General features: G+C 43.4%; 1 protein-coding gene across 5 annotated transcripts in view; it reads left to right on the forward strand.

The window, feature by feature from the left end:
• Positions 1-3,556: 3,556 nt before the first annotated feature.
• The window catches only part of LOC101064573 (voltage-dependent T-type calcium channel subunit alpha-1H-like), a 35,939-nt gene continuing 11,910 nt past the window's right edge, over positions 3,557-27,585 (forward strand). For 4 of the 5 annotated variants that reach the window (XM_029850459.1, XM_029850461.1, XM_029850462.1 and 1 more), the window contains exons 1-21: positions 3,557-4,524; positions 5,742-5,786; positions 6,366-6,634; positions 11,875-11,968; positions 12,225-12,358; positions 12,753-12,850; positions 13,700-13,859; positions 14,888-15,200; positions 15,287-15,379; positions 15,478-16,036; positions 18,372-18,736; positions 20,537-20,688; positions 21,518-21,703; positions 22,363-22,480; positions 22,749-22,904; positions 23,685-23,772; positions 24,733-24,923; positions 25,856-26,161; positions 26,350-26,450; positions 26,959-27,082; positions 27,418-27,486. In XM_029850459.1, coding sequence (XP_029706319.1) covers positions 4,495-4,524; positions 5,742-5,786; positions 6,366-6,634; positions 11,875-11,968; positions 12,225-12,358; positions 12,753-12,850; positions 13,700-13,859; positions 14,888-15,200; positions 15,287-15,379; positions 15,478-16,036; positions 18,372-18,736; positions 20,537-20,688; positions 21,518-21,703; positions 22,363-22,480; positions 22,749-22,904; positions 23,685-23,772; positions 24,733-24,923; positions 25,856-26,161; positions 26,350-26,450; positions 26,959-27,082; positions 27,418-27,486 — 3,651 coding nt within the window. In that variant the 5' untranslated portion in view covers positions 3,557-4,494. The remainder of the gene's footprint in view (positions 4,525-5,741; positions 5,787-6,365; positions 6,635-11,874; positions 11,969-12,224; positions 12,359-12,752; positions 12,851-13,699; positions 13,860-14,887; positions 15,201-15,286; positions 15,380-15,477; positions 16,037-18,371; positions 18,737-20,536; positions 20,689-21,517; positions 21,704-22,362; positions 22,481-22,748; positions 22,905-23,684; positions 23,773-24,732; positions 24,924-25,855; positions 26,162-26,349; positions 26,451-26,958; positions 27,083-27,417; positions 27,487-27,585) is intronic. The other variant, XM_029850460.1, reaches the window with a different exon arrangement.

Raw genomic sequence — 27,585 nt, forward strand, 5'->3', positions numbered from 1 at the left:
ACCCCAGCTTAGCCCGTGCATTGTACATCAGTGTGTGATATATAATACATATTTAAGGTCATCCTTAATGGACTCAGATCAGTGAGACCATCACACGAGATTAATATATTGTTTTAGCCCCTGCCCAGATTACCAGAATAGCTCGCTATTCCTTTCATCTTCCTTCCTCTAATGTTCACTAAGAATGTGTGTGTGTCTAAACACGTGTGGCTGCATGTGTGTCAAGGCCTGAGGGCCCTTCTGAGCCATCGGGGAGACCACTGAAGTACAGTTTCGCCACATTCATCTTAAATATAAGTGATTGTATCTTGATGCATTTTGAAAACTCATCCCTTCCACTGTTAAACATGTACAAATGACTCGACTGTGACTAAATCAATGTCATATGAGAATAAAGAACGAAGAAGTGTTAGCAAGGAGGGTAACAACAAAGCTAACCCTAGTATTAAAGATCAGTTAGGAAATCTTAACATGCCCAGTATGTTTACTAGACGTTTCAGGTGTAAATTGGACTGTTTGCACCTGTTATCAGCCTGTGTGTTGGTGTGTCTCTTTGGTTTGTTCTTTTTTTCCACCGCTCTCGCAAACCTGACATCACTTCCTGTCATCAAGGCCAAAGGTTGCTAAGCAACTTCACTTCTGCCAGTTGTCAGAAAAGATGTTTCTCCTCTGACTGCTTCTCAGCTTATCTCTCTCTTATCTTCCCGTCATAACTGTGATGTTTATGAAAGATGTTGGCTACGTGTGCATGGCTGCTCATGCATCTGTATGGACCACGGTGCATTTGTGCTGGAAGACGTGGGGCGGAAGAAGCCGGGGGAGTACAAGGAGACTGCAGAATCCCTGACAGATTCTCATGAAATTAATTAAAAGAATGAGCCCCTTTTATTTCTATACTGTAGAATCTCTCCAAGCATGTAAAATAAAAAATAACATGTGCGCGGGAAACTACAGAGATGCACGCAGAAGATATCGGTAAAGCACGACTGTAGCTCTAATTCCCAGTCTTCTACAGTAGATTTAGGTTCCACGTTGTTCCACGTCCTTCATTATTGAAGTGTGAGCACAGCGTGACTGTTGGGACGCTGCCTCTATGAGTCACACTCACAACAGCGTAAATCAGCGTGAATGTAAATACCAAGGAAGAGAACTTTCAAATTGCTGCAAGCAAACACAGATCATTAGAGTTGCCTCCCCCCACCGCTCTGAAAACCGAAACTTTAAGTTGACACCAACACTGGTGACCTGTGTGTGTGTGTGTGCTGATCCCTTCAGACATTACTAAAGTAACAAGGTCAAGAAAGACAGTTATACTGCTCCTATGTACAGTATGAGCGTGTGTGCGTGTGTGTGTGTGTGTGTGACCTCATGTGGTTGTCATGGCAGTATAGAAGACCAATCAGTATTATTGATCAATGATTGAACCCGCAGTTTGTGTGTGGTTGTGTGTGTGTGTGTGTGTTTGTGACAACACCACGGATTTAAATACTTCCCCATATATAATGTTGTGTGCTGGTCACCATGGAAACACACCCAAAGGGCGCTTACAAACAGCAAATGTTTGTCCTAGATACTTTCTCTGTCTGATAATAGATGGAATGTATTTCTGTCCATTTCTTTGTGTGTGTGTGTGTGTGTGTGTGTGCGTGCGTGCGTGCGTGCGTGCGTGCGTGTGCGTGTGCGTGTGTGCGGAAGTGTGTATTGCAGGAACTAATGTAAAGCATTTGAACACGCCCAAGTGAGAGAGCTGGAGTAAAAAATGCATGAAATGATCCCGTCGAGCAGAAAAAGTCCTGCGTGACTTACACAAGATGATGAGATGAGTTGGAAGCAGAGGGAAAACTCATGAAAACACACAACCAACACACAAACGCACACAGATCCATCGGCTGCAGAGGTCCACACACACACACACGCATGTGTGTCCCAGATATCTTAAACTGTAGTTGCAATGTGTTTGATGTGTGCTACAGTCGGAGTTATGAGAGCTGCGAGGAGACTTGTGTTCCGTGGGCGTATGATTAGGTATTGCACGGTGTTTCCCTACACTGAGTGAACATCTATTCTTAGTTTGTAGCCTTACTGGTCCTGAATCCCATGGTTTGTCTGCCTGCCAAGTCCAGTTGTTGGGACCAAAGCAAATTTATTGATATTTAAGGCTCTAGTCTAGAGGATAAAACAGACTGACTTACATAATCCTTTAACTCATTGAGAGCGATCAATGGATCACAACTTCCCCGCGGTTACCATCACCATATGCAAATGGGCAGCAAACTAAATTGAAATGATCCAAGCGGAACAGTTCAGATGCTCCAGTTTAGCCACATGCAAGCATAAAACTGCTCCTTTGGAAGAGCAAAATGTAATTTAATCACTGTGTTGTGTGCGGAGAGCAGTTTTAATAGGCCAGCTAATTAAATCAAGGCAACTGTTGCCACATCTGTACTTACATTCATTCCACATCCGTTTTTACTTAAATGCAGCTTTAAGACAGATAAGTGGGCTCTTTTCAGAGAGAGTTTAGCATCTACCTGGTGGCGTCTGTGCCAAATGAGAACACCCACTGCCCAAAAGATTAACTCGGAGATTCTAAGTGTATTTTTTTCTTTTTGTTTCTTTAATCTATCCAAATTTATGTTGCAGCACGTACTGAACATCATAGCCTCCACACAGCACAGTGGGACTCTTTTTTTATATCTAATAGAGTGCAAACATTAAATACATCACCAGAAAACAATTTAAATATTACTTCCATAAATGGTATCTGGGGGCTGCCAGGGGGCCTTTTGGGAATTGGATGAGTCCCCACAGAAGTGAGCAGCATCACAATTTCCTGATGATACCTTTTTCTGCTGTCATATATATATATAATTTATATTCAGTAAAAATTATGCTATCATTAAAAAAGATGGGGGCAAATACTTACTTGTCACACTCTGTACTTCTATTTCACCACATTTGCGTGTTTTTTTTCTTTCATTGTATTTTTGTCTCAAATTATCAACTTTATTCTACATAGCAGACAATGTTCACACCATTACTTTGATAATACAATATTTAAAAACAACCACAGACACTCTGGACAGCATGCTGGTCTCATTTTTAACAATCTTATGGCACAGGGCTGGTTGCGTGTTTGTCATTATTAATTGCTTGTCCCCTAATAGTGTTAGCTGCTTTAAACATATTGTGTTGGAGCACTGCCATACCTCTGGCTTTTGTAAATTGACATCCTGCTTTACAGTATGTGACTGTGAAACCTCATTTTTTATGTGACAGCAGCATCCTCCACCCACACGCACACACACCCACACACACACACGCATGCACACACACACACACACACACACACACACACACACACACACACACACACACACACACACACACACAGGTATTGGAATAGGGTGCTAGCACAGCAGAGGAGGAAAAGTCACATGCTCTGACTGGTTCCATTATTGTCAAGTTATCATTATTAAGTAAAACAAGTTTCTACAAAATAAAACTTGCAGACGCCACTGTGCATTATAAATTGCGACCGAGACCGCGTTTTAAAGCCATTTCGACGAGACATTTTGGGGTCAGAGCAGGTTTTCCCTGCGACACTAAGTGAGGCTGCATCCCATTTAGGTCAGATAACTTGAGACGTTACTCCCACGCATTTTGGATCTGCGCCATACTAAATGGAACAGAGCCTTAATTAAAATTTTAGCACGGCTTCTTCAAAGTGTACTCTCATGGTGATGGGGTGATTTCACACCCGACTTATTTGATTAGGAACAAAGGAGTCAACAAAGGTGGTTTGCCGTAAGTAGATAGAAAAAATCCTGGGGAAAATGTGCAACTATTCACTGTCAATGGCAAGTAATTTAGGAGTTCCTATGTAGCATAATTTGCTAAATATCATGCCCTAAAATATATCCAGAATAACACCTTGATATCACTTGTAACTTTATAAACTGTTAAATTAAAAGTCAGCAACTGTGCGTTGGGGGAAACATGTGGAATATTGAAAAGAATACAACGTATATAAAATTGACCCCTAAAGTCAAATAGCTAGAATTCTACCGTAACATCAGTGACGTCATGCTGAGGTTCTAATAAGCTAGCTAGTTATGATCGATGTGCTTGCGGAGCTTCCGGGACTAGCCTGACTTATTTTGAAGGCAAAATGGCTGCACTTCCGGTGGGCTCTCTGCGGGGCTTGACGCGCTCTGCCTCTCCGCGGAGCGCCTGAACTCGGGTGCCTGACACGGCAGAGTGTGTCCAGCGGCTGAGGGGACGCAGGCGCACGGGAAGCCGCTTGGCCCGTCACAACTTTACTTTCCACAATTATCACAACTTCTGCGTCTCATTCTGCTGATTTCTTGTTCCTCTTGTTCTTTCCTCCCGACTGACGGACGGAGTTTGGATTTTGAGGGGAGGAGGCAGCGCTGCCCTCGGATGGAGCACCGGGGCTCCTGGAGCTCAGGGCGCACGGCGGACACAAAGTGAATGACGCTGGTGGATGGACCCTGCTTCCTGGTGAGGACCGCGATTAAAGTTTTGTTTTCAATGTGTTCCAATGTTATGCCAGTTCATTATTATTTTTATTTATTTTTTTGCAATTAGAGCTTCTTATTCCGGATGTGCGCCAGGTGATTGGCTGTGGTACAAAAGAAAGCCTTCGGATCCGGTCATGTCGCGCCGTCGATGGCGGTGTTTCTAACACAAAATTAAAGATTTAAAGTGTTTTAAGGTTGAAGTTATGATCTGCCTACGCTGTCAACCAAGTTAGAGACACCTCATTCTAATGCGGGTCTCCGCGCGCGTGTGTGTTTTAAAATCACATAATATTTAGACTTTTATAGAATGTTGTTTTTATGAAATCTACAGTTCTGAGCTCAAGAAAGCCTCATCGCTATGACAAGGTTTGACATTTAGGAGCATGTGCATAAGTAAGAAGGCAAAATATCTGAACACATGTTATTTGCTGTGGCTTTAGTGAACAGCTGGTGCAGATTCTCAGAAGGAACGCTGCAATATTTGATGATGGTTCCATCAAATGTCAGGTATGGTCAGGGGTACGCTGCCTTTTTGCAGCCGATTGAGATTTGATATGACGGTTTGAAGTGTTAATGAGAGAGGCACAAGTGTGCCTTTTATGTTTTGCGCCCAGCAGGTTTTTATTGTGGAGAAGAGCAGCTCTTGAATATAACCGGTGCCTGCCCAGCAATTACTATTGAGTCCCAACCAAAAGCTTCAGACGGTCCAGGCTGTGCCTGTGCCCATCATGAAAACACGCGAGGATGGACGATCCTGGCAGACTCACTCTTGTTATTTCATGAAACGCTGATACACTCGCTCTCGCTACGCAGAGAAGTAACATGTCAGCGCTCCTGTCTATACCTTATGTTCCTGCACTGACCAGCCCAGTGCTACATCAAGGGAGTCTTCTTTGTGTCCATTTTACAGTAATCCAGCTAATTCTCTAATATAATAATCAATGGGCAGACCAGTGGAAGTGATTTTTCTCAATCTCAGATGATCAATAGGCAAAGGAATAACCAAAGTGAACCATTGGGGCACATTTGCTCTGTGACAATATGTGCTCTAAGTCTCATTTTGGCCAAATTCTGCTACATCGTGTCTAATAAATCAAAAGATGGGATGTAATTTAAGAGTAAATGAAATCTGAAGACAGGAAATGAATCTGCTCACACACTCTTAATATAAACTGAGATTATCATTCAATTTGACAGTTCCTGCATGACATGCCAGTGCTTCAAGAAACTCCAGTCATTATTGTAAGTATTAACCACAGGCTGCTTGACAATGTCAGCGCTTTCACCAGATTTTATCTTAAATTGGAGCTCAAGGAAATTATATATACTTATATACACGCAAGTACAATTAGTGCAAATGCAGACAAATTTTAATTTAAAAATAAATAACTCATATTGTCCTGGTGCTTTATTTTTTTAATTGCAAAAGCCCTTTAAAAAAAAAAAAAAAAGGCATTGTATGTTCAGATTGTTTTAATCTGGTCTGGATTAAAAACAAGTGTAATGGCTTGTTGTCATTGCTGAATTACACCCGTGGGATTATCAGGAAGGATTCTAAAGTGCTCCGTTAAATCGTTCCCTTTGCTTTTATTTAGACTTGTTTCCTGCACCGATGGCTTGTGGGTTCTTTTGAAGGTTACCCTTCTGAGAAAAACAGACAGATTTAATGTGCTTTGGGAAGGCTCTTGTGCACGGAACGACAGGCTGGACTGTCTGGCCTTCTGACTTTGTGAAGATAACAAACATGGTATGGGCCCGTGTGGCCGTATGGCGATGCCTCCTGAACCCGTCTGCTGGTGCCTTTCACTTCCTTTTTTTAAGGTTCAGGCTGTTCACGGCACAGCCATGACAGGCGTCCAGGAGCCTGACCCACGTGAGCAGAGCGGAGAACCACCAGAAGAAGACGGGGACGAGGAGGAGGAGGAGGAGGAGGAGGAGGAGGAGGAGAAGGTGCGCGTGTCAGTTGAGGCGGAAGAGGAGGAAGAGGAGAAAGACGAGCTGCCGTACCCGTCTCTAGCGCCGGTGGTGCTTTTGGCTCTGACCCAAACCAGCCCACCCCGGTCCTGGTGCCTTCGTGCTGTCTGCCACCCATATCTTTGACCAGCCGCTAACGTGCACGTTTGTGTTTATAATACGAAAGAGACATTGTCTGTTTGTGCTTTAGCTCTGCACTTTCTCAATGGTATTGTAACGCCGTGGCACCTGCCACATCACTGTTTATTTTACGTCTAAACACAAGGGAGACGGGAAGGAGGCTTGCATTGTGTGTGTGTGTGTGTGTGTGTGTGTCTGTGCTTGGAAGAACTCAGGTATTTCCTCGGACCCATTAGCTATAGGAAAAGAGGTCTAACATTTTTCCCCCTGATTGGAGGTTTCCATAGTGACAGGCTTTAATGAATCTCTAGGGTTATAGTCAGTCAGTGGCATTGTTACTGACCTCCGTGTACGCAGCATAAGGAGACACAAACGGTCCCACCCTCGCTCTGTTTCTGTCCTCATCGACTCACCTCCTGTTCCTCTGCCTGTCTCTCACTCTCTGTCACAGCCTCAATCCACTTCTGCCATAAACATGAAAGCATGTGTGTAGCTATCTGTGTGTATATGTGTGTCTGGGAGAGAGGGAGACGGAGAGAGAGAGAGTGAGCAGCTATGAATACACTGAGGCATGCATAAACGTCAGCAACACCTCAGGGATTTGTCAAAGCTTTCCAAATTGAGTATTTTCCACTCCTTATGAGTCTGTGTGTGCCAGTGTTTGTGTCTTATTCTGATGTCTATGCACATCTGAGAATATTTCCCCCTGTCAGCATTGTGTGCGCTCTATGAAATATAAATACATAATTGCTGAATAAGTAAAATGCACACAAGTAAAAAGACATAAAATAACTACAAATGCCATGGAGCATGCTGTTCTGTAGCCTGCTGGGCTGTTACCAGCAGGACCACATCCCAGAACGTTGTCTGATCACCGAGTCCACGCTAACTCGTGAAACTCGCTCGCAGACACATGCCTGAGTGCGCGCACATGCACACCGGTGAGTGAATGCCCTCACGCAAACTAGGGAATCTCCCACGGAGAGGCTCTTTAGAGGAATCACCTGGTTGCTTGGCAACAGTGTAGTTCGGCCCCATCGGCCTGGTTACTTCCGTTTGCTTGTCTTTTTTTTCTTTTATGACCTTGTGTTTCGGTCCGCCCCGTAACTGTTCGCATCTCCATGCGACATGGCTGTTGCCCTATTTTATGTTTATTTATGCATTCGGTCCTTAAATACTTTATTCTTGTGCTTATCCTTCTGTGAGTTATTTGCAAAGGGAGCAATCCGTGCGGACAGGGGTATTAATGGGGTGGGGGGGGGGGGGGGGGGGGGGGGGGTCGGGTGGGGACGTGGCAGGGCAGTTCCCAAGAGCTTTACAAGTATCACTTTTCCTGATGTGACTGTGCCTTCCTTTCTGCAATTTTTGCACTTGGAACATATTACGAATTAATTTCCTATCTCCTCCGCTGTCATTTCCTTCCACTTAGAATCACAACCAACCCTCTGCGCCTTGTTTACATCACAGCATACAGCCCTCAACCCTGCCTCACATCCAGGAGGCTGATTTGGAACAACAGCGACAACCTGGGCTTTTTTTTCCTCCCTACCCTGTCACAGGTTCTGGTTCTTGCCGAGCTGCGCGGGTTTCTTCATGTTTCTTTTGTAGGTGTTGAGGGTGGAACAAGCATAAAGTGCTGAGGCATCTGTGTGACAGTTATCACTCTCTTTAAAGAGTGACGTGTGACGGGTACAGAAACACGCACGTGCAAACACATGCATGTGCAGAAACACCACACATCGGGCATGACTTATTCAGCAGTGCATGAAACATTCAGAGCATTTCCTTTTGTTTAAAGATGAGAAAAGCTGTATCTGTCACTCCTCTACAAGTACCTTCCTGTGCTTGCCTTTTCCCCTCTCCTTTTCTTTCTCTTTCTTCTCTCTTCCGTCACTGTTTCCTTAATATCAGGGCCCTGTTTTTCCAATTTCTTCCTTCTCCTAAACTGCATCTTAATTGCGTTGAGGTGTGTCTGTGTGTGTTTGTGTGGATATTTGGGAGATGACGGTGGATGAGAGGAGGTGTTACTCAAAGTAGGGTGAGCTGTCAGAATCATTGCAGCCAATTAACATGATTTCGGCATGTGTTTCCATGGTTACCACGTGTCACACTCATAAGGGGTGGAGTCAGCGCGCTCCCTAACTTGACGCTAACTTAAGTTGGCCCATCTTTTGGACGCGGACACTCTCTCCCTCTCTCGTTTTCATTAGCACAGCTACAGACACGGCCCATCAAAGTCTTTGAACTTAATTAGGTTATCTTTAACCAAGTCTCTGTATATGGATTCCAGGGTAAAAGTGTGTGTTCGGGCAGCAAAGAGCATGAGGAAGTTAGTGAACAGGTTGCTCATTCATTTCCGACACAGGGGTTTGCCTTTATGGACTCACACCCGGTTTTCATATTTATTACATCAATAGCGATTTAACTAAGGGACGCTTGATCCGTTTTTTTGAGTCATAATTAATGCCGTTATTCATTGATAAAGCATGAGCCTGTATACAGAATTTGCATTTCAAATAGAAACACCCATATTAATAACTTTTGCTACAATAATGAATCACTCATGCATGTCCTAACCTACCAAGCTCCTTTTGTCGGTGCAAATCTGAACCAAAACCAGTATTGACCTTAAGAACTTCCCTCAGAACGTCCCCGGGGGGTAGCTGCCGTTAGAAACACTCCACAGTTGCTGTGAATAGAGTACCCTGCTTCTCACCTCATGGATATAAGAAGCTAAGCATCCTGTGTCAGTGGGATTCCTAATTTATACTTACAGTGTGTTGGTGTACAACATTATGTTCACAGTGGGGTGGAGAATTCAGCCAAATCCTGTGTTCAGGCATGTGTCCCAGAGATCCTTGTTTTTTAATGGGCAATGCCCATGAAAGTGTTCCTTTTACTGGCCGTAGCATCGTATTTCATCCAAACTTGCTGCCAGATAGATCAGGGTGACGTGATTTGATTTGATTTATAATGTCTAGCTGACCTTTATCACCTGTGTTGGCACTCAAGGGGATGGGGAACCGGTGGATATGAGGAGGCTGAGGCGGTAAGATGGTTCTGGCCGTGGAAAATGGAGAATATGAGGGCAAGAAAAGCCATTTTAGTTGTTTAGACAGCATTTTTTTAATCTTTACCTTTTATTACTACACGTCCCTTTCTTCATTTTTATCTCATCCACCTCGTCCTCGCTGTATCTCCCACCTGTACCTCTGACTCTCCAACAATGTTAATTATTAAGTGTAGCTGCAGTTTATCTGTTGGCAGACACTCGGGTTTCTGAGAGACACAGAGAGGCCTCAGGGCAGTTGTACGTGGTGATGGCAGAACCAATCAAGCTAAACTACATTCCAAAGAGATCAGACCCTGTGCATGAGGAGGGATAAGAGCGTAAAAAGAAATACGGAATGAAGATGGGAAATTATGCTCTATATACAGGGAGAGCTGCAGAGGGAGAGCAGGAGGAGCGCAGCACAGACAAAAATAATTGGGCCAAAGAGAGGGGAAAATGACTGTAGAGGAAAATGAGAGATGAGAGAGTGAAAGGTTGAGTGTGAGGGGAGACAAGGGGGTGAATCAAACCCAGAATGGGAGGAGAGGTCACTCCTCTGATGTGTTGTCACTGATGGTGAACGATGGGCTAACTGTGCTAATACCCGCATCTCATCTATCACTCACACCTTGACCCTGCCCCGTCCCTCGTTTAACCATGCACGCATGTGCCTGTGCTCCTCTGTGCACGTGTGTTTATTACTTGGGAACATGAGGATACTCAAGCTGCTGTAACTTACATGGATGGAGTAGAATTAAAGGACTTCTCAACACTGAGGAAACGTTGCTTCAGCAGGAGTTCTGCTGGAGGACACCAATTTGTGTGTGTGTGTGTGTGTGTGTTTGCATGAGTACGTTTGTTTGTTTGTGCATGTGTTCGCGTGCGTATTAATTGTGTTCCAGTCGAGACAGGATGCGAGAGGATTGTGAAACTCAGAAGTCAGTTCCCACGGTGAGATGGGGGTTCCCATGGCAACCACAGCAAAGGGAGAACACTGGATTAGCCTCTCCTCTCTTGCTGCATCTCTCTTTTTTCATTGTCTCACTCTTTCTCTCTACTGTCTCTCTACTGTCTCCACCTCTTCCTAATTTTCTTTCTGCCACCCTGCCACCTCTCTCTTTCTTTGCCCAGTTTCTTTCCCTCTGTCTGTTCACTGTCTTTTCTTCCTTTTGCTCCCTCTCTCCCTCCCTCCCTCCCTGTCTGTCTGTCTGTCCGTCCGTCCGTCTGTCTGTCCCCTCTCTCCTCTATTCTGACTCCCTCACTCTGTCTCAAGGGTGATAAAGGATTGTACTCTCATTAATTTTTCTGCCCTCTCGAGAGCAAAGTGTCCAGGAAGGGGACTGCGTGTATGTGTGCTCTGGGCTTTATTATGCATGCGTCCTTGGCTGTTGAATGCATCCCATCACCCATTCAGCACTTTTTTGCATTTACCATTTACTCACAAGTGTGAGTGTTAATGTGCAAGTCTCTGTCTTTTTGTGTGTGCAACCCACAATTTTTACTCTTACTTTTCACTTCAAAGTATTTTCTTCTTAAAGAATTTTGAGCTATCCTCCTCTTAGTTTGTCAGCCATCAAAAAAACAAATGCATAAGTACACAAAATGCAAGTTTGTACTTAAAACTACTTCAAAAACCTTCCCAGCTCTTTGGCCATAGCTGTCTTGCTTTCGCACCAATGTTTAAGTATGAATCATTTCAAAATGTCTTGTCAGTAGTTGTGCTTGAAAATTAAAGTTAATAGTTCATATTTTTAGCATACTTTCCAACATTCTAAATGATTACCAATATAAATTAGATTCAAGGATCAGTCCTTGGAGAAACAGAATCCCACTTACCTCCACTGGTGCATGTTCGGAGACGTTTGCATGTTTCTTCTTGCAAATTCCTTGAGGTTTTCCCAGAGAGGCATAATGAATGCATATGATCTTGCACAGGGCAATGGGGGTCGCAGATGGCTTTATGGAAATGAAAACTCGCTGCTATTCTATGTTCCACGCCAGCAGTACTTTTCATGTTTCTCTACAACATGTTACACGGACGGCTCACTTCATCACCCTTGTTCAGACCGAACAAGAAAAGGATGTTTTATTTTAGAGAATGCTGTTTGTTTAGCATTAAAACGGTTGTGGCTTTACAGAAGGTGAAGCACTCTATGTTGTTACCCTTCCTTAACTTTACACTACATGGTTTGAGCGTGTGAGCATTCTGGCAATCCTGCTGAACTGTGTGACTCTCGGGATGTTCCAGCCCTGCGGACACACCCCCTTCCTGCTGCAGGTAAAACTATCAAACACACACACACACATATACACACATGCTAACTCACTCATCATGTATGCACCCTCATGCTCACATTATTACAAACTAATTATGTTCAACTTTAAGACTTTGTTATCAAGGGTCAATTAATAATAATAATTAATTATAATAATAATAATAAATATTTTTGCTGTGTTTAATCAGTTTACACTAATCCCTTGGGTGTGTGTGTGTGTGTGTGTGTGTTCCTGTGTGTGGGTATGGGTGCATGCAGGCTCTGGATGATGGAATCTTTGTTTTCTTTGCCGGGGAAATGGTGGTGAAGATGGTGGCGCTTGGGGTCATAGGTCAGAGTGGTTACCTAGGTGACACTTGGAACCGACTGGACTTTTTTATTGTTATAGTGGGGTGAGTGGTCGACGTTTTCTCTCTCTCACACTGACACACACATTGACACAAACTTGCACGTGCACGTGCACATGCCCATATATGACATTAAATCTGAGCCAAATGTGTGTGTATATGTGTGTGTTTTGTGTAAAGCTTAGACACTTGTTTAATGCCAGTTAAATGTCATGTGTGTGTGTTTGGGGGGGGCGACCAGTGTGTACAGCTCTGTGGAATGACAATGGCATCATTTGGTCCTGAGGGATGTAGACCTCAGTGATTGGTAGCTAAAGTCTCTGTATCCCAGAGATGGTGCACTGTTTTCAGCTGGATTCCCCGCAGAGGTTCAGGGTTTGCCAAGGTCAGGCTGATCATAATTCCAGTGACACAGCAGTGGCTTTTTACTTTTCTGCAGAATGCTGGAGTACTCACTTGACGGACATAATGTCAGCCTGTCGGCTATCAGAACGGTTCGGGTCCTCCGCCCACTGCGAGCCATCAACAGAGTTCCCAGTAAGTTTCACTCTAATCTCTGCCAGAAAACTTTACAATCAATTCTATTTAGCTTATGCCTTTGAGAGTTTTGGCTATTTGCTCAAGCACATCGGATTTTATAATCAGTATTGGACTGTTTTGATTTTATTGTAAAGATAATAAACATCAGTTTCCTGGATATAGCAAATATTTTGCCAATGCCAAAGTAGTATTTTATGACTTTATTATATGTTTCTATCCAATCAACTCTCTGTCCTCCACGAATTTTGTGGATTCCCTGCTCTCTTCTTCTGATGTGTTCACCTCTGCTGAAAGTCAGGGAGCTCATTAGTCACACCTGAGACAATGAAAAATGTCTCATTGTCTTTCTGCACTATAAATTAATTTCCTCAATTTCCCCATGCTAAACAACTATTAGCAGAAGCACCACGAGCCTTCATTCTGACAGTGTGTGTGTGTGTGTGTGTGTGTGTGTGTGTGTGTGCGCGCACTAACCAGGGCACACTGTGCAAAGTCGTGGAAATCATTATGATGCTGGTGTTGTTCATAACAGCTCAGCACTCTTGCTGGCCAGCAGGCCAAAGTCTTTTACTATGTTCTGTGACCTTGGCACAACTAACACAGGTTTGACGAAATTGCGGCGTGTGTTTGAAGTAGCCAGATCTTGAAGTTGGAAGGAGTGTGATACTGTGTCTGCACTTAAGTAGGCTTGAGCGGAGGGCAGTCGTCAGTGTCTGAATTCAGTTAATTGCACTTCTTGAAGGTGTAGAACGTGCTGTCCCGTTATGACTGATACTAGCATCGAGGCTTTCATCTCATGCCTATTGTGCAGCACTACATTTTCCCCCCACCTGTGTTTGTTGGTAGGTATGCGAATCCTGGTGACTCTCCTCTTAGACACGCTTCCAATGCTGGGCAATGTGCTGGCACTGTGCTTCTTTGTCTTCTTCATCTTCGGCATTGTTGGGGTGCAGCTGTGGGCTGGGCTACTACGGAACCGCTGCTTCATGGGAGAAGATGTCAAAATGTAAGTTGCTATAGTAACAGGCAGCTGTCAGCACATCAGGAAGCAGTGACAGTTCCCTTGGCCTATTACCTTTATCGTTTCAGCTGTTATTTTGAAGTGGTGATCAATATTTGCAGTGCCCCGAGTTTTTCCCTTTCCAGACCCAAGATCACAATTCCAGGGATTTTGTGTGCCGTTAGCCAGGGACTCAGCCCGTGGCGGTCTAACTGTCAGCCTGTTAGGGGATTTTATGTCGTTCGTGACCACGGCTTGACCGAGACTGTTACTCCATTACTGTCGTATTCGCAAATCTAGCTGTCCAATATCGAACAGACTACTCTCACATCATCTGCTCCGCTCTCCGACAAGATAATGTTCCCTGACAATGCAGCACGATTACAGGAGCGGGTGAACACTGAAAACACAAGTGGCCTTGAAAAACAAAAGCAGCTTTTATTTATTTTCTTATTTTATTATATCACACAGCCAGAGGTCTTTTCAGGCAGCTCCGTCTCGCTGTATTAGATTATTTGTTCTTGCTTTAATTTCATTCCAATCCGACAGCATCGCAGTTTCACCTCTATCAGACAAATGTGAGACTGACGATTATCTCTGCTGCATCCCCCCCGCCCCCTTATCTTTTCTTCTTAGTCACATTTTATTGTGCGCTTCCTGTTTTCTTGGAAATCAGACCTTTGAACAAAAGAAAGGTCTGAAGCATCATTTATCTGAGACAACTCCCTCAAGATTGGCCAAAAGGTCGACAAGTTTGAATCTGCTGATATTGTCCCGCTGTCCTATTGTCTGTCAATTCATCCGACTGAAGGACTGTGAATAGGACTGTTCACTTTGGAAAACTTTGAAGAGAGGTAGATTTTCAAGGTAGTGAGGGACTCAAGCTCAGGTTTAAGGTGTGGAGTATCTCCTGTTTGTTCTGCTTTATCTGATTCTTGATTGTTTGCCTGTTGTTTAATGTTTACATTTATGCCATTGTGAAAAACAAACAGCATACTCACAATGAAAGTCTAATCATTGGTCTCCTGTGCCAGGAGATATAATATTTCCTTCCTGAGTGGCTACTATCGGCCAGATGGCACCGATGACCACCCCTTTATTTGCTCGACGGAGAGGGAAAACGGGATGCTTCGGTGCTCTGACGTGCCCCGCCGACGTGTAGCCGGTACTTCCTGTTTCCTGGGCGCCGACGAGGCCCCTCCAGAGATGGTGCCCAGAGTAGATGAACCAGTACCATGTGTGAACTGGTACCAGTTTTATAATGAGTGTCGGGCTGGGGAAATAAACCCACACAAAGGGGCTATTAACTTTGATAATATTGGATATGCATGGATCGCCATTTTTCAGGTAAATAGTTTACAAGAATACAACTTTGATCACACATTTTAACACACACTTTAGTGTGATCACGCTGACTGTGTGCTGTCATGCAGGTAATTACTTTAGAAGGCTGGGTAGACATCATGTACTACGTTATGGATGCACATTCTTTCTACAACTTCATCTACTTCATCTTTCTTATTATAGTAAGTGCACACTCACACTCAAACGCACATTTACATAAATTAAAACCCTTAGATGGTGTGTACTGTGCTGCATGTAATGCTGGTGTTGTCATTATCAGGTGGGCTCCTTCTTCATGATCAACCTGTGCCTGGTTGTCATAGCAACCCAGTTTTCTGAAACGAAGCAGAGAGAACATGCCTTAATGAAATCGGAGCAGCGTGCCCGCCAGCTCCACCAGTCAGCCTCCACGCTGGCCAGTGACAGCCAACCAGGAAGCTGCTACGAGGAGATCATCCGGTACCTCGCGCACCTGAGCCGGAAGGCTTGGCGTCGCATGTTCCGCTTTTACATGCAGATCCGTCCCCACTTCCACTGCTTGTCCATGTGCCATAAAGAGAGGGTCGGAGGAGATGCCCGGGGGGGTGGAGAAATGAACGGACTTGCCCACCGGCACTCAGGCCATGCGCCCAATGACCTGTCTCACCTTCACCAGCTTTACCACCGTCATCAACATCATCACCAGCACCGACAGTCTGAGCCAGGTCCTTCTGTCAGCAGCGGAGGGAACGGTCTAAACTATCCCATCATATCGTCTCTGTTCAGCCACATGGAGTCAAAGGGCTGGGAGACGAAGAGGCTGGCTGCCAGCAAAGTCCCACAGCTAGTGGCAGAGCATGGTAAGAACAAAGGGCTTTGTGGTTATGTTCCAAGTTGGATTTGTCAACCAAGACTCTATAGTGAACATTTGGCAGGTGGTAATGCAATGAATGGTGTTTGTGGAGGTGTCGTGAACGAGTTGGGGAACTTTGGTGTTTCTTTTTCAGAGAAATGATCTGTGATGGTCAGCTCCCCCACACAGTCAAATAACTTTCCCTCAGTAGCATTTACATCTGGATCTGACCAGCTTGTGCTGCCTCTGACACAATGGAAGCCAGTTTAATTTTGTTTTTGTTGCTCAGAGCATTCCAAGGAAAACAGGAGGGCTTTTCACACTGAGTCTGCAACCTCAGTGACAAGCTTTCAGTCATAGACTTTAATCAGGCCTACAAGGCTAAATAAACACTGAAGCACTGTGGTGTGGTTTTTTATGTTGGGCCGTTATTCCCAAGGCAGCGCATCTGTGTGTCTCTTACATAAGATCATACTTTAAGTATTGCAGTCCCATGACATTTGGGGAGATAAAAAAATGGACAGTGAAGGATGGAGGTTGTAAAGAAAAGGAAATGCAAATACACGAGATGTTGCCTGCCCAGCAATAATGGAATAGACTAAAAAATACAGAGAATATACAATAATCAGAAATTGCATATATGATCTATTATACCTAAACTATTAACTACATCTGCACACGTTTACCATGTGCTTATTGCTTAAATGTGCATATTTTGTTGTCGCTTTTTATTTAACTGTGCATGATTTGAAAGCATTACCTCTTAGATCACACCTTCCACTTTACTGCAGCTTTACTGTCAAACTTTAATCTCTCTGCATATTCTCAGCCCTCTACTTTAGTTCCTCCACTCGTTTTTTCTATATGTATACCATTTATGAGAACCCCAATCTGAACTTGAAAATTCTAGTTTGGAAGAATTCATGAACTTTGACAAAGACAGCTGTCTGAAAATTGACCAGAAGGACCAGAAGGATTATAAGCTACATCATTAAACAACACATCATGGGTGTTAGATGAGCAACAATGTAGCTAAAATCACTGAAACGCTCTCCAGTGTTGGACTGCACATGCTAACGTAAACATCTGCATTGCTTTTATAAGGAAACCTTTCAACAGGAAAGTTTCCCACACTTTCAGCAGGCTATTGTTTCAGTGTTATTCTTTTTTCTAAATAATCCTTGTTTCCAAGCTGTATCAGACAATAACAGACCAAGAACTATAACCATAACCTTTTCATAGTGGTCTGTGTGTAGCTTCAAGCACTCCGCAGCTGTGTTGTCTCACAGCACACTGAACTATAGCAACCAGCTTTGTTGAAGGTAGAAAATTTGTAGTGGAAAGGCAACTACCTTACACCAGAGAGTCAAGTCACACTGTGCTGAAGTGAGAAGAGCAAGAGCCACAGCAGCTTAGGAAGACATCAGCTGCTTTCACAGCTCATATACTGTATTTTTAGGCTTGTATTTTGCACAATTCAGGTCCAGAATAGGTGTGAAATTCACAGTTTTGAGTTATTAGAATGCAGAAATGTTTTAATGAACAATCCTATCTATCCATTGGTGGATGCTCACACACACACACTCATGCACCTCAGGATCAAACAAGAAGAGATTCAAATGCAAATCAAGATAGAGAAACCAAGAACAGTTCAAAGTAGTTTAATTTCAGCTCTATGGTCATGCACAGGTAATCAGCCCAGTCAGACTGCTAAATCTGAAACGTTGATCTAATCCCGATGTGCCGGTGTCAAACACGAGGAAGATTTTCAATGTTGACGCAAGGTGATGAGGCGATGGTGACGTCTTTAAATATGCTAAGAAGGAGGCAGTTTGGCATGGGGGAGAATCATTAGGGGTAAGGGAGGGGAAACCCACGTAAAGATGACAGCGGAGGATGCAAGACAATCTGCTCATGCTCCCTAATCACAAAACTGATGTAAAAGCAAATGAAAAAAACTGGCAACACAGGCTAATGAATCCAACCCCACACACACGCCAGATCGGCTTCGACTCACCGCCCTCCAATAAGACCTGTTGTAATTTTGAATTGTGGACTGCCTGAACTAGGTTTTTTTTGCATTTTGTTACATCATTGGAGGATTCCTCCCAAACTGCTAACTAGCAAATTTCGCTGAAACCCGCACGTACGCAGACACACACTCACACACCTGTTCTAATAAAAGAACTCCCCCTCTGCATAAAAGCATCCCTCCACAGTAGCTTCAGTGTTATTGAATTTTCGCCTCACAGAAATTAAATGAAGCTCCAGAACAGAGAATACATTGAATATGCATTCGGTACTTTTTGTGCCTGTGTCTCATCTTTCTTTTGTTCGTGCAGGTGGATGTTCTGCGCTGCCACTTCCAGGTGAAATCCCAGCAGACTCCTTCGGGTGCCCGTATTGCATCTACAATCACCAACCTGGTGACAGTGAAAATACTAACGAGCAGACTCAAGACCAGCGCTATGGGTACAACTCATGCCATCCCAGCAGCCCCGGCCATAGTAGCGGCCCATGTCACTTTAGCAGCCCTCGCCATGGCGACATGCAGTCGCCCGAACCAAAGAGAAAGCTTTACAAGCGTTGCTGGGCAGGGCTGCGAACTAAACTGGATCTAATTGTTGGCAGCAGATACTTCAACAGAGGAATCATGATTGCCATCCTCATTAACACGTTGTCAATGGGCATAGAGTACCACGAACAGGTATGCGTGTGTGTGTGTCGGCGCCAGAGGCCGCGTGTTTGTGTGTGCACGTGCACGGCAAATGGCGTGTGATTACACTTTGATTGAAAATTGATGTGCTCATAATGTGTGAGGTGAAGCCACTGAACTCACCCCCTAATCAGCACTCGGTAGTCCCGGGCATCTGGGCTCACGCACACTCTGGGTGTGTGTAAGCGTGCATTCACAAATGACCTGTATGTACACATGCATCAGGAGCCGGAGAAACTCATAAGACCTGAAGTGTTAATTAAAGTGTGACCCTGGGACAGGAGGGATTGAGAATTGGCAGAGTGAGGGGCGAGAGCCAGAGCGGAGGAGCAAAGATCTGAGTGCTGCTGTGAGTGGCTGGGAAGCATCCATAGACTGCAGGAAACGTCACGTGCACCCTGTTTCATTAATGCAGCTTCTGAAACGTGCACACAGTTGATGTCTATGCTTTTGAATGAACACAGTGATAATTACACACATCGCTCTTTTCCTCTTTTTAGAATTCAACTGTCATCTTAAACCTCTTTTTTTTTGCAAATGATTCAGTTTATTCAACAATTCTCGCATGTCACTGAACATGGCCAGCCCAGTTTTGTTTTTTTTTTCTCCTGGAACACTTTGGAGATTTGTTTTTTCTCTGGAGATTAGCTGCATTAGGCAGATGACACTGAACCTGCTTCAGAGGAGAAGCCGCTTTGTTAGTTTGGTGAGCTGAGGCAAATGGCGGCCAGACTCACTGTACTGGAGAAATCGAAGGATGCGGTGGGCTGTTAATGTGCTTCAAACCACGGGGAATTGTCTGACACAAAAGATAATTCGGGTGAAATTTGATAGTCAACAATTGAATTTTGAGAGTAGTTAATATTTAGATATATTTTTCTATTCAATCATTATGTCAAGTCTGCAATCAGCTCAAACAACTCCAGTAAATTGATTGAAGAAAATTAAATATCTACATGAATTATAAATATAAACAGGAATAGCGCTCAATAGAGGCTACACATCTGCAACAGTCCTCTGAAATTGAAATGATTGGACCCCCCCACACACACACACCTTTCCGCACATCCACAGCTACATTGATTGGGTACTTCTGTTCCAATTTTGCTTTCTTCCTCCTACCAAGTTTCTTTAGAACCTTTGTATAGTTCTGACCTCAGAACAAACATGAACTCTTTTTGTGTCCAAAGAATTTGGACCTGGAGTGATTTACTTTTTCTCATATAGATGGATGTTACCTTCAAGCCTGTGAAAAAGACATTCTTACATCATTATTTACGTGCCCCTTCAGCATAAATTGTTCTATATAGGCAACGCTTTTAAGCCAGCATCTGTCATCTGACAGTTTCAACAATGACTCATCTACAGAGATGTTTTCATAAAGATTGGCTCTCCGGAAAGATAAACCAGGGAGGTTTCTTTGCCAGAAGGGGAAAACACGGGTTCTAATGCTGAGAGTTAAGAAAACATGAAAATTCCAGTTTTCTTTAATCTTCCCTGATGTTTTGTGTAGTTTCAGCTGTATGAGTTCCTCCAGCTCTCTTGCAGTACAGTTAGCAAACACCATTCAAAGCATTCATAATGAGAGCGGACACATCACAGAGTATAAAACACACCTGTTTTCACATCCTGGGGAATCTCCTCCTCTGGGCTTACAAATCTTTTTGACATTTTCTTTGAGCTATACTACCAGGCTGTCTGTCTTTATTTGTTCAAGTTTCTGTGTTGCCTGTCCAATGCCTCCGCATCAGATGTTTTACTTTTCTCTCCACTATCATGGTGCCTCTGCAGCCACAGGAACTGACAGATATTTTGGAGATCACTAACATGGTGTTCACAAGCCTGTTCAGTTTGGAGATGCTGCTGAAGCTCCTGGCTCTGGGGCTCTTTGGCTACATCAAAAACCCATATAATGGCTTCGACAGCATCATTGTCATCATCAGGTGAGGTTCAGATGCCCCCAGCCCCCAGATTACGTGCAGAATGCTCTCCCGGGCTCTTCCTGGCTTTGACAGATTCATGTTACTAATGTGTGTTGCGACATATCTGAGATAGAGGAAAATCAGTTTCAAAGAGCTCTTTCATTACAAGGCCATGCTGCTGGTTTGGCCCTGAGAAAGTGGCATGTATAAACCCAATTAAGGTTTTCTCTTTGCAAGGTCGCGTTCATCTATAATTTTATGATACTGTGTGTTTGACATTGTTTCTTCATTTTAGTCTAAGTCAGAACAAGCTAAAGCCCATTAGACCTATCAGTTTAAATAGTTTACTCTTTCTTGCTGCTGTTTTGCATGAAATGGGATTTTTGACGCTGTGCAAATCATCTCTTTCTGTTTCTCATTACGTTGGGGACAGCAGCCTAACTTTTTGAAAATGGGGTTGTGTAGGATATCGATCCGGTCGTCGCTGTGAGTCAGTGCTGCAGTGACATGTTCCATAGTGTCATATTGATGCGGGTGGAGTCATGTAGTTACACTAATCCAGAGGCTCCGTTTTCACTTCCTCATGAACTACTACGAACTAAATAATGTATCTGTGGTTATAGGGTTCGCTTGTTTTCTGTGCCACTGCCGGCTACATGCACCTAGCGTATTAAGACCGTTGGCCCTCATTCCCTGCTTAACCAGAAAGAATGTTTTGCACTTTCCGTGATTAAAATTGGGGCTTTCGAACATGCTGACTCAAGAAACCAAAGTTAAATCCGCGTTAATTCCTCGACTCTTTCAATTTAAATGTGTATGCAATTTTGTGTTCATCATCTCTTTTCACCAGCGTGTGGGAGATTGTGGGTGAGGCAGAGGGAGGTTTGTCAGTACTGCGAACCTTCCGTCTGCTGAGGGTTTTGAAGCTGGTCCGGTTCCTTCCTGCCCTGAGGAGGCAGCTCGTGGTGCTGATAAAGACTATGGACAACGTGGCCACATTCTGCATGTTGCTGATGCTCTTTATATTTATATTCAGGTATGTTCGTTAATTAAATGTTTTTTTACCTGAAAAATATCTTAATTTCCTCACTGCAAATATTGCAGTTATATGCGTGAAATTCAGAGAGGTTATGGAACCACAGGTGCGACTGCTACCACCTCTGCCATCCATTTTCTACATACTGATTGAATCTGGGTTGTTGCCGTTTTACTTTGGTGAAATGCAAATTCAGTGTGAAATTGTGTACTGCTACGGTGACTTGCTGACCCCTTTGCTGCCCTGACGTTGTTACAGTGCCTTCTTCAATTTTTCTGCAGTCAGAATTTGCTACTAGGGTTCCCTGTGTGGCTCCATGTCACTGTGATTACAAATCTGCTCTCTCTGCTCACATTTTCACCATGTTGTTTGCAAAGGCTTTTGGTATTATGTGATACAAGTCTGTGTGCACTGTTTTTAGACTGTTTTTAGACTGCTATTTTAAGGTAAAAGGTTACATAATGTCACTTGAGTAAGATATGGTGACACCCTTGATATGATTCCTGTTGTGCTGCTGCTCCTGTTTGTGTCAAACATGTTTCAATCCTTAAAACGAGTTTAAAACTCAGCCACATTTAGGCCAATGCATTGTGTTAACATGTTAGCTGTTTGGTTTGATTGAGACTATAATTAATGTGTTTTGTGTCTGTTCCGTGTAGTATTTTGGGGATGCATCTGTTTGGCTGTAAATTTGGTTTGCGACAAGAGAGTGGAGACACTTTACCCGACAGGAAAAATTTTGACTCTCTGCTCTGGGCAACTGTCACCGTGTTTCAGGTGAGACAGACACAGAAAATAAGCTTGACAAACTCAGAAATATACAGATTTACAGTGGCAGATAAATGCCATAGCATCAGTTAGTTTGGGCGTTCTCATCACATCATAAAAAAATAGATGAAATGCTCTGATTTGCTTGACAAGCAGAGAAAAGTAATGGAGCAATGGTAATTTATTCAATACTTATAAACATTATGTCCCATTAAAAATGAAATATTCATAGTTTGTCCCTTTGTTTGTCATTGTTTTCATCACTTCTAATCTGCAGATCCTCACCCAGGAGGACTGGAACTCGGTGCTCTATAATGGGATGGCCTCCACGACACCTCTGGCTGCCCTCTACTTTGTAGCCCTCATGACCTTTGGCAACTACGTCCTCTTCAACTTGCTTGTAGCCATTTTAGTTGAAGGCTTTCAGGCTGAAGTAAGGGCAAACATGCAATCGTTTCTGAGCTACTTAGAGAATGTGTGAGAGAGAATGAGACTAATTGAGCTCTGTTGTGCTGATGATACCAAAGCTGCTTACAAGAGAATAATCTCTATCCTCCTCTCTGTGTGGTTCTATCCTCTTTATCCACACCTCTTTCTCTCTTTTATCCCGCCCCAGTCTATCCCTCTCTCTTTCGCTATCTTCCATTCTTCCACACTTTTGCAAATACACACAACACTCTCCGGGGTAGGGATGTGTTTGATATCGCCTGTCATTCACAGCTGGTGAGCTTTTGTTGTTTAGTTTTCATCATTTATCTCCAGCATCAGAGAACACATGCACCCGCTCTCTCTCTTCCTCTCCTCCACTCTTTCCTGCTCTCTCTCTTTCACTCTCATGTTCTTGTTCTTTCCCACTGTGACACACACACACACACACACACACACACAGATACCCTTTTCGAAAGCTGTCTGCCTCCATCTTTCTAGCATGAATTTTAATTAAATCCGGTAAAGCTTTATTGGTGTGGCTACAGGAGATCGCTGCCAAAACCATCCACATAACTCAACTAGGGAACACTGGAGATCCCTTCCACCCATCTGCCTTCTGCTCGCTGTCCCTCAGTCTTTCCCTCCCGACCTGCCAATAATTCTCTCCTGCTTAACTTTCAACTGACAGTGCAAGAAGAGATGACAATGATAATAGAGATTTTAGACATTAGAGTATAGATCATAATACAGATTCTAAATATCTCACTGCTATGTGTGTTTTTAGGGCGACGCCAACAAATCTGAAGGCGATGACGAGAGGCAGTCCTTTTCATTTGAGGAGGAAGAGAAATTGAGGGAGCTTTATGCTGCAGGTATCCTTCATTAAAGGATCTGTTGCATGTTGGGACCCGGCAAGCTGAGGGATCCGCATTATTTGCTGTTTTGGTAGTATTCTCAACATTCTGTTAAATTAATTCTATGATGATTGTCTTTAAATATACAAGGGATCATTTCGTTATTTTGTCAATCCATCATAGTTAGCTGACTAAATTCCTGCTCTATAAGACATTTTGACTCTCCTGTGCAGTCATTTCCAAAAAATATGCAAATTTGATAGCATCTAATATTTTTTGATGTTAATTGTATTAATTTTCCAACAACAGAATGTTCGAGGGTTTCCCCATATGGAGGATTAAAAGCTTTTTTGTAAAATTACCATCTGCTCTGCCAGGGGTGTGAGAACTTTCAATTCTAAATTTGCTCTCTGTATTGTACTGTTCATACTTTGTATGTCTGTTCTTGGTGTAACAATTTCAAATATTGATAAAGAATGTCCTTCTAAATTTAAATGGAGAAAACCATGCATCAAACATTACCCTGCCTGTCTAGACACTCTGTCCTCATTCCCTTTACTTCTGAATTCACATGCTTCGCCTTTCCTTCCCTTTAAACCTATTATACCCACATTTATTCTTTATTTTTGTCTTTTTGATCGATGGCTTCCACCACCTGATCTCCAACAAAGGTTTTCCAGCAACCATGTTGCAATTCAGCTTGGCACAGCTACTAATAGAGTATGCCGAATTGATGGTATGGTCCTTGCTCCTGAAATATCAAAGCTCCTCAAACTAAAACAAAATCCTGTAGCAGTGAACTGGGATGCCCTCTAGCTGTAATGTTGTATATATCCAGAAGGTCCTGGTCTCCAATCGTGGGCAAAAGATTGAAAAAATAAATAATTACAGCAAATCAAGGACAATAAAGGTTAGCACAAAAAGAACAAAATAATTACCTGAATGGATATGAATTCTTCTGTGTTTTATTCCCCATAGAGCTCAAAATCCAGGCCATGATGTTGACCCCCAATGGTCTCCTCAACCCCAAAGCCTCCATGCCCCATTCTCCTGCTGCTCCACTGCCGGTTATCACACACACAGCAGCCACTCCCACCATAAACTCCTGCCAGTCGCGGCGTGCAAGTGCAGCTTCGATGGACATCTGCAGCATTGAGCAGAGGTCACCGGTGAGCCTTCAGCCCCAGTGAAATGAAATGATCAGTCATAAAGTTGATTTACTGAATTATTCACGCAGAGGCTCCAACCTCTGCCGTGCACCGAAATGCACCACAACTCTGACTGCATGATATTTCATGTGATGCTGCTGCTGTCAGTGTTGCTGCTCTGTCTTTATCTGGATGTTTTCTCAGGGGAATTTGGGCAGCATATGCAAAAAACTTAGGGTGTCTTTTTTTAACTAACGTTTGTTGATGTGTTGATATGAATGTTAACAAGCACAGTTTTCATTTTTATTCAGGAATCCTTCTTTTACATACATATTTTTGTCATTTTGATGTTATTTGCGGCGCTGTCGTTATGTAGTCTAGACCTCGTTTGTTCTTTGCTGTTACCAAAATCTAAGAGAGGATAACGCTCAACGGTTTCAGCAGGACTGAAACCCAAATCCCTTTGTGTTATGCAGCTGAACGGGTCCTGAAAGTTTTGTTCTTACAATGTTTTTATGTATAAAGAACATCAGTGGTATCGTAGAAAATGTGCAAAAATTGGCGGCTTTTTTTCCTTGAACTTATATATAGTACATATCAATCCGAATCCACATCTTGGTTCCTACTGAACTGAAAGCACAGTTTGCTGATGTGTTGCTATGTGGGAAGAGGATAAATTAAATGTCTTTGAAAGCTGCTGAAATACTATAGTTAGTTCATCAATAGTCGAATGCACAAGGCCACTATACATTGTAAGCCCTTAATGCAGTAAACACCCACACCTTGAGAACTGGAACAAATAGTGAAGCTGAAATCATGGGCTGTATAGGGTTTTTTCACTTCACTTTTCATTCGAACTATAAAATCAGAAGTATTTTGGTCTGTACACGATTAATGGTGATGACGTTCATGTAACATTCATGATGGTAATCTCACAAATCCTTTGTTTTCAGGTATCAACACAGTCTCTGTGGGACAGTGGGCCAGAGAGTCGGCGATCCAGCTGGACTAGCATCAGCCGAGCACCTAGCCTCCACAGGAGGAGCCAGTCAGGTGAGATGGAGTCTCTCCTGTCTGACACATACTCCAACCCTGGCAGCAGGGAGCATTCTCTGGACCAGCCAGAGTACCTGCAGGTGCCTGTGCTTCACCTACCCGACTGCAATGGCACCACCTTTCACCTCCCTGACCAGTGCTGTGAGGACGCTCCCCTGACTGCACATTATCACAGCGATCAGGAAGATGATGAGATTGAGGAGGTGAGGTCTTCTGAGTTTGTGGCCCTAAAAACACCAATTTGATTCATTGTTATTCACAACAATGCACTTAAGCATTTGTGTGTTCTGATGTTGGACACAGACCGGACACAGTCATTTCGCACCATTTCTGACGTGGAGTTACTGAGCAACAATGTAAAATCTATAAAGTTGAACATGTTTGTGTTCAGAGTGTGTGTAAGAAGCTGAAGAGGCTGCTGGAGCCATATGAACCTCAGTGGTGCTTGGACCATGAAGAGTGGTCTTTATATCTGTTTGGTCCGCACAACAAGTAAATTCTCTCTCTCTCTTTCTTTGTAATACACACACACACACACACACACACACACACACACACACACACACACACACAGGCACAAGTCCCAATGTCCACTGGAGTGGTTGATGGGGCTTTAACTCCGGCATGTGTGAAAGATAGACTCGAGCTTAGTAACACAATTTTCACTTATCAACTAAATCTGGTCAAGTGGAAAAATGGTTCCAGTACACATTTGGTATTAACATCAGTCCTGGACTGAGTAGATAACCCTGGGTCTGTCACTTTCAGCTGCATCCTTCCTACATACAAACACACATTTACATTACTGGGCTGTGGATTTGACTAAATGTGTAGTATTCAGCAAATTTGAGGTCCTATTTATGTTTTACACAATAGTGCAACTTTTGGTGCCTGTTGACAGCTTCCTGTTTATACACATCCGTAATAGGAATCTCGTTACCACACCACCCACCTTCCAGTGTGTCAGTTGATTTACTTCTGTCTTTTCTTTTCTCTTCAGGTTCAGGTTGTGGTGTCAGAGGGTCATAGGTCATAAGATGTTTGATCATGTCATTCTGCTGTTCATCTTCCTGAACTGCATAACGATTGCTCTGGAGAGACCTGACATACAGCCCAACAGCACGGTAACATCACACCTGCAGTCATATGTTCAGACCCAGTGCTCACAGGTTTACAGCAAAACTATATGTCTTTACCTACGAAGTTTAAGACATCGTCGGTACTCACATGTGCGGGAGAAGACCATATCACTAGGAGAATAGGAGCATGTGCTGTTCTCACTGTTTTTCTACTACAGTTGTAATGGATTTGTTTCTAGCTCGTTATGTAACACGCTGCAGTTTGACTCTAGAATCAAAGCTGAATCCACACGGGACCCCTTAAAATGACTGCTCACATCTCACTGTGTGTGTGTGTGTGTGTGTCTGTGTGTGTGTGTGTGTGTGTGTGTGTGTGACAGGAGCGGGTATTCCTCAGTGTTTCCAATTACATCTTCACTGTGATCTTCGTGGGTGAAATGATGATAAAGGTATGCAAAATAATGGGTTTTCTTGAGCTCTTCACTGCCAACTCATTTTCACTTATTGCATTGAATGTGTTCAGAAGGTTTTCAGACCCTTTTTAATTT

This window comes from Takifugu rubripes, chromosome 17 (genome assembly GCF_901000725.2).
Source record: "Takifugu rubripes chromosome 17, fTakRub1.2, whole genome shotgun sequence".
Lineage (NCBI taxonomy): Eukaryota > Metazoa > Chordata > Actinopteri > Tetraodontiformes > Tetraodontidae > Takifugu > Takifugu rubripes.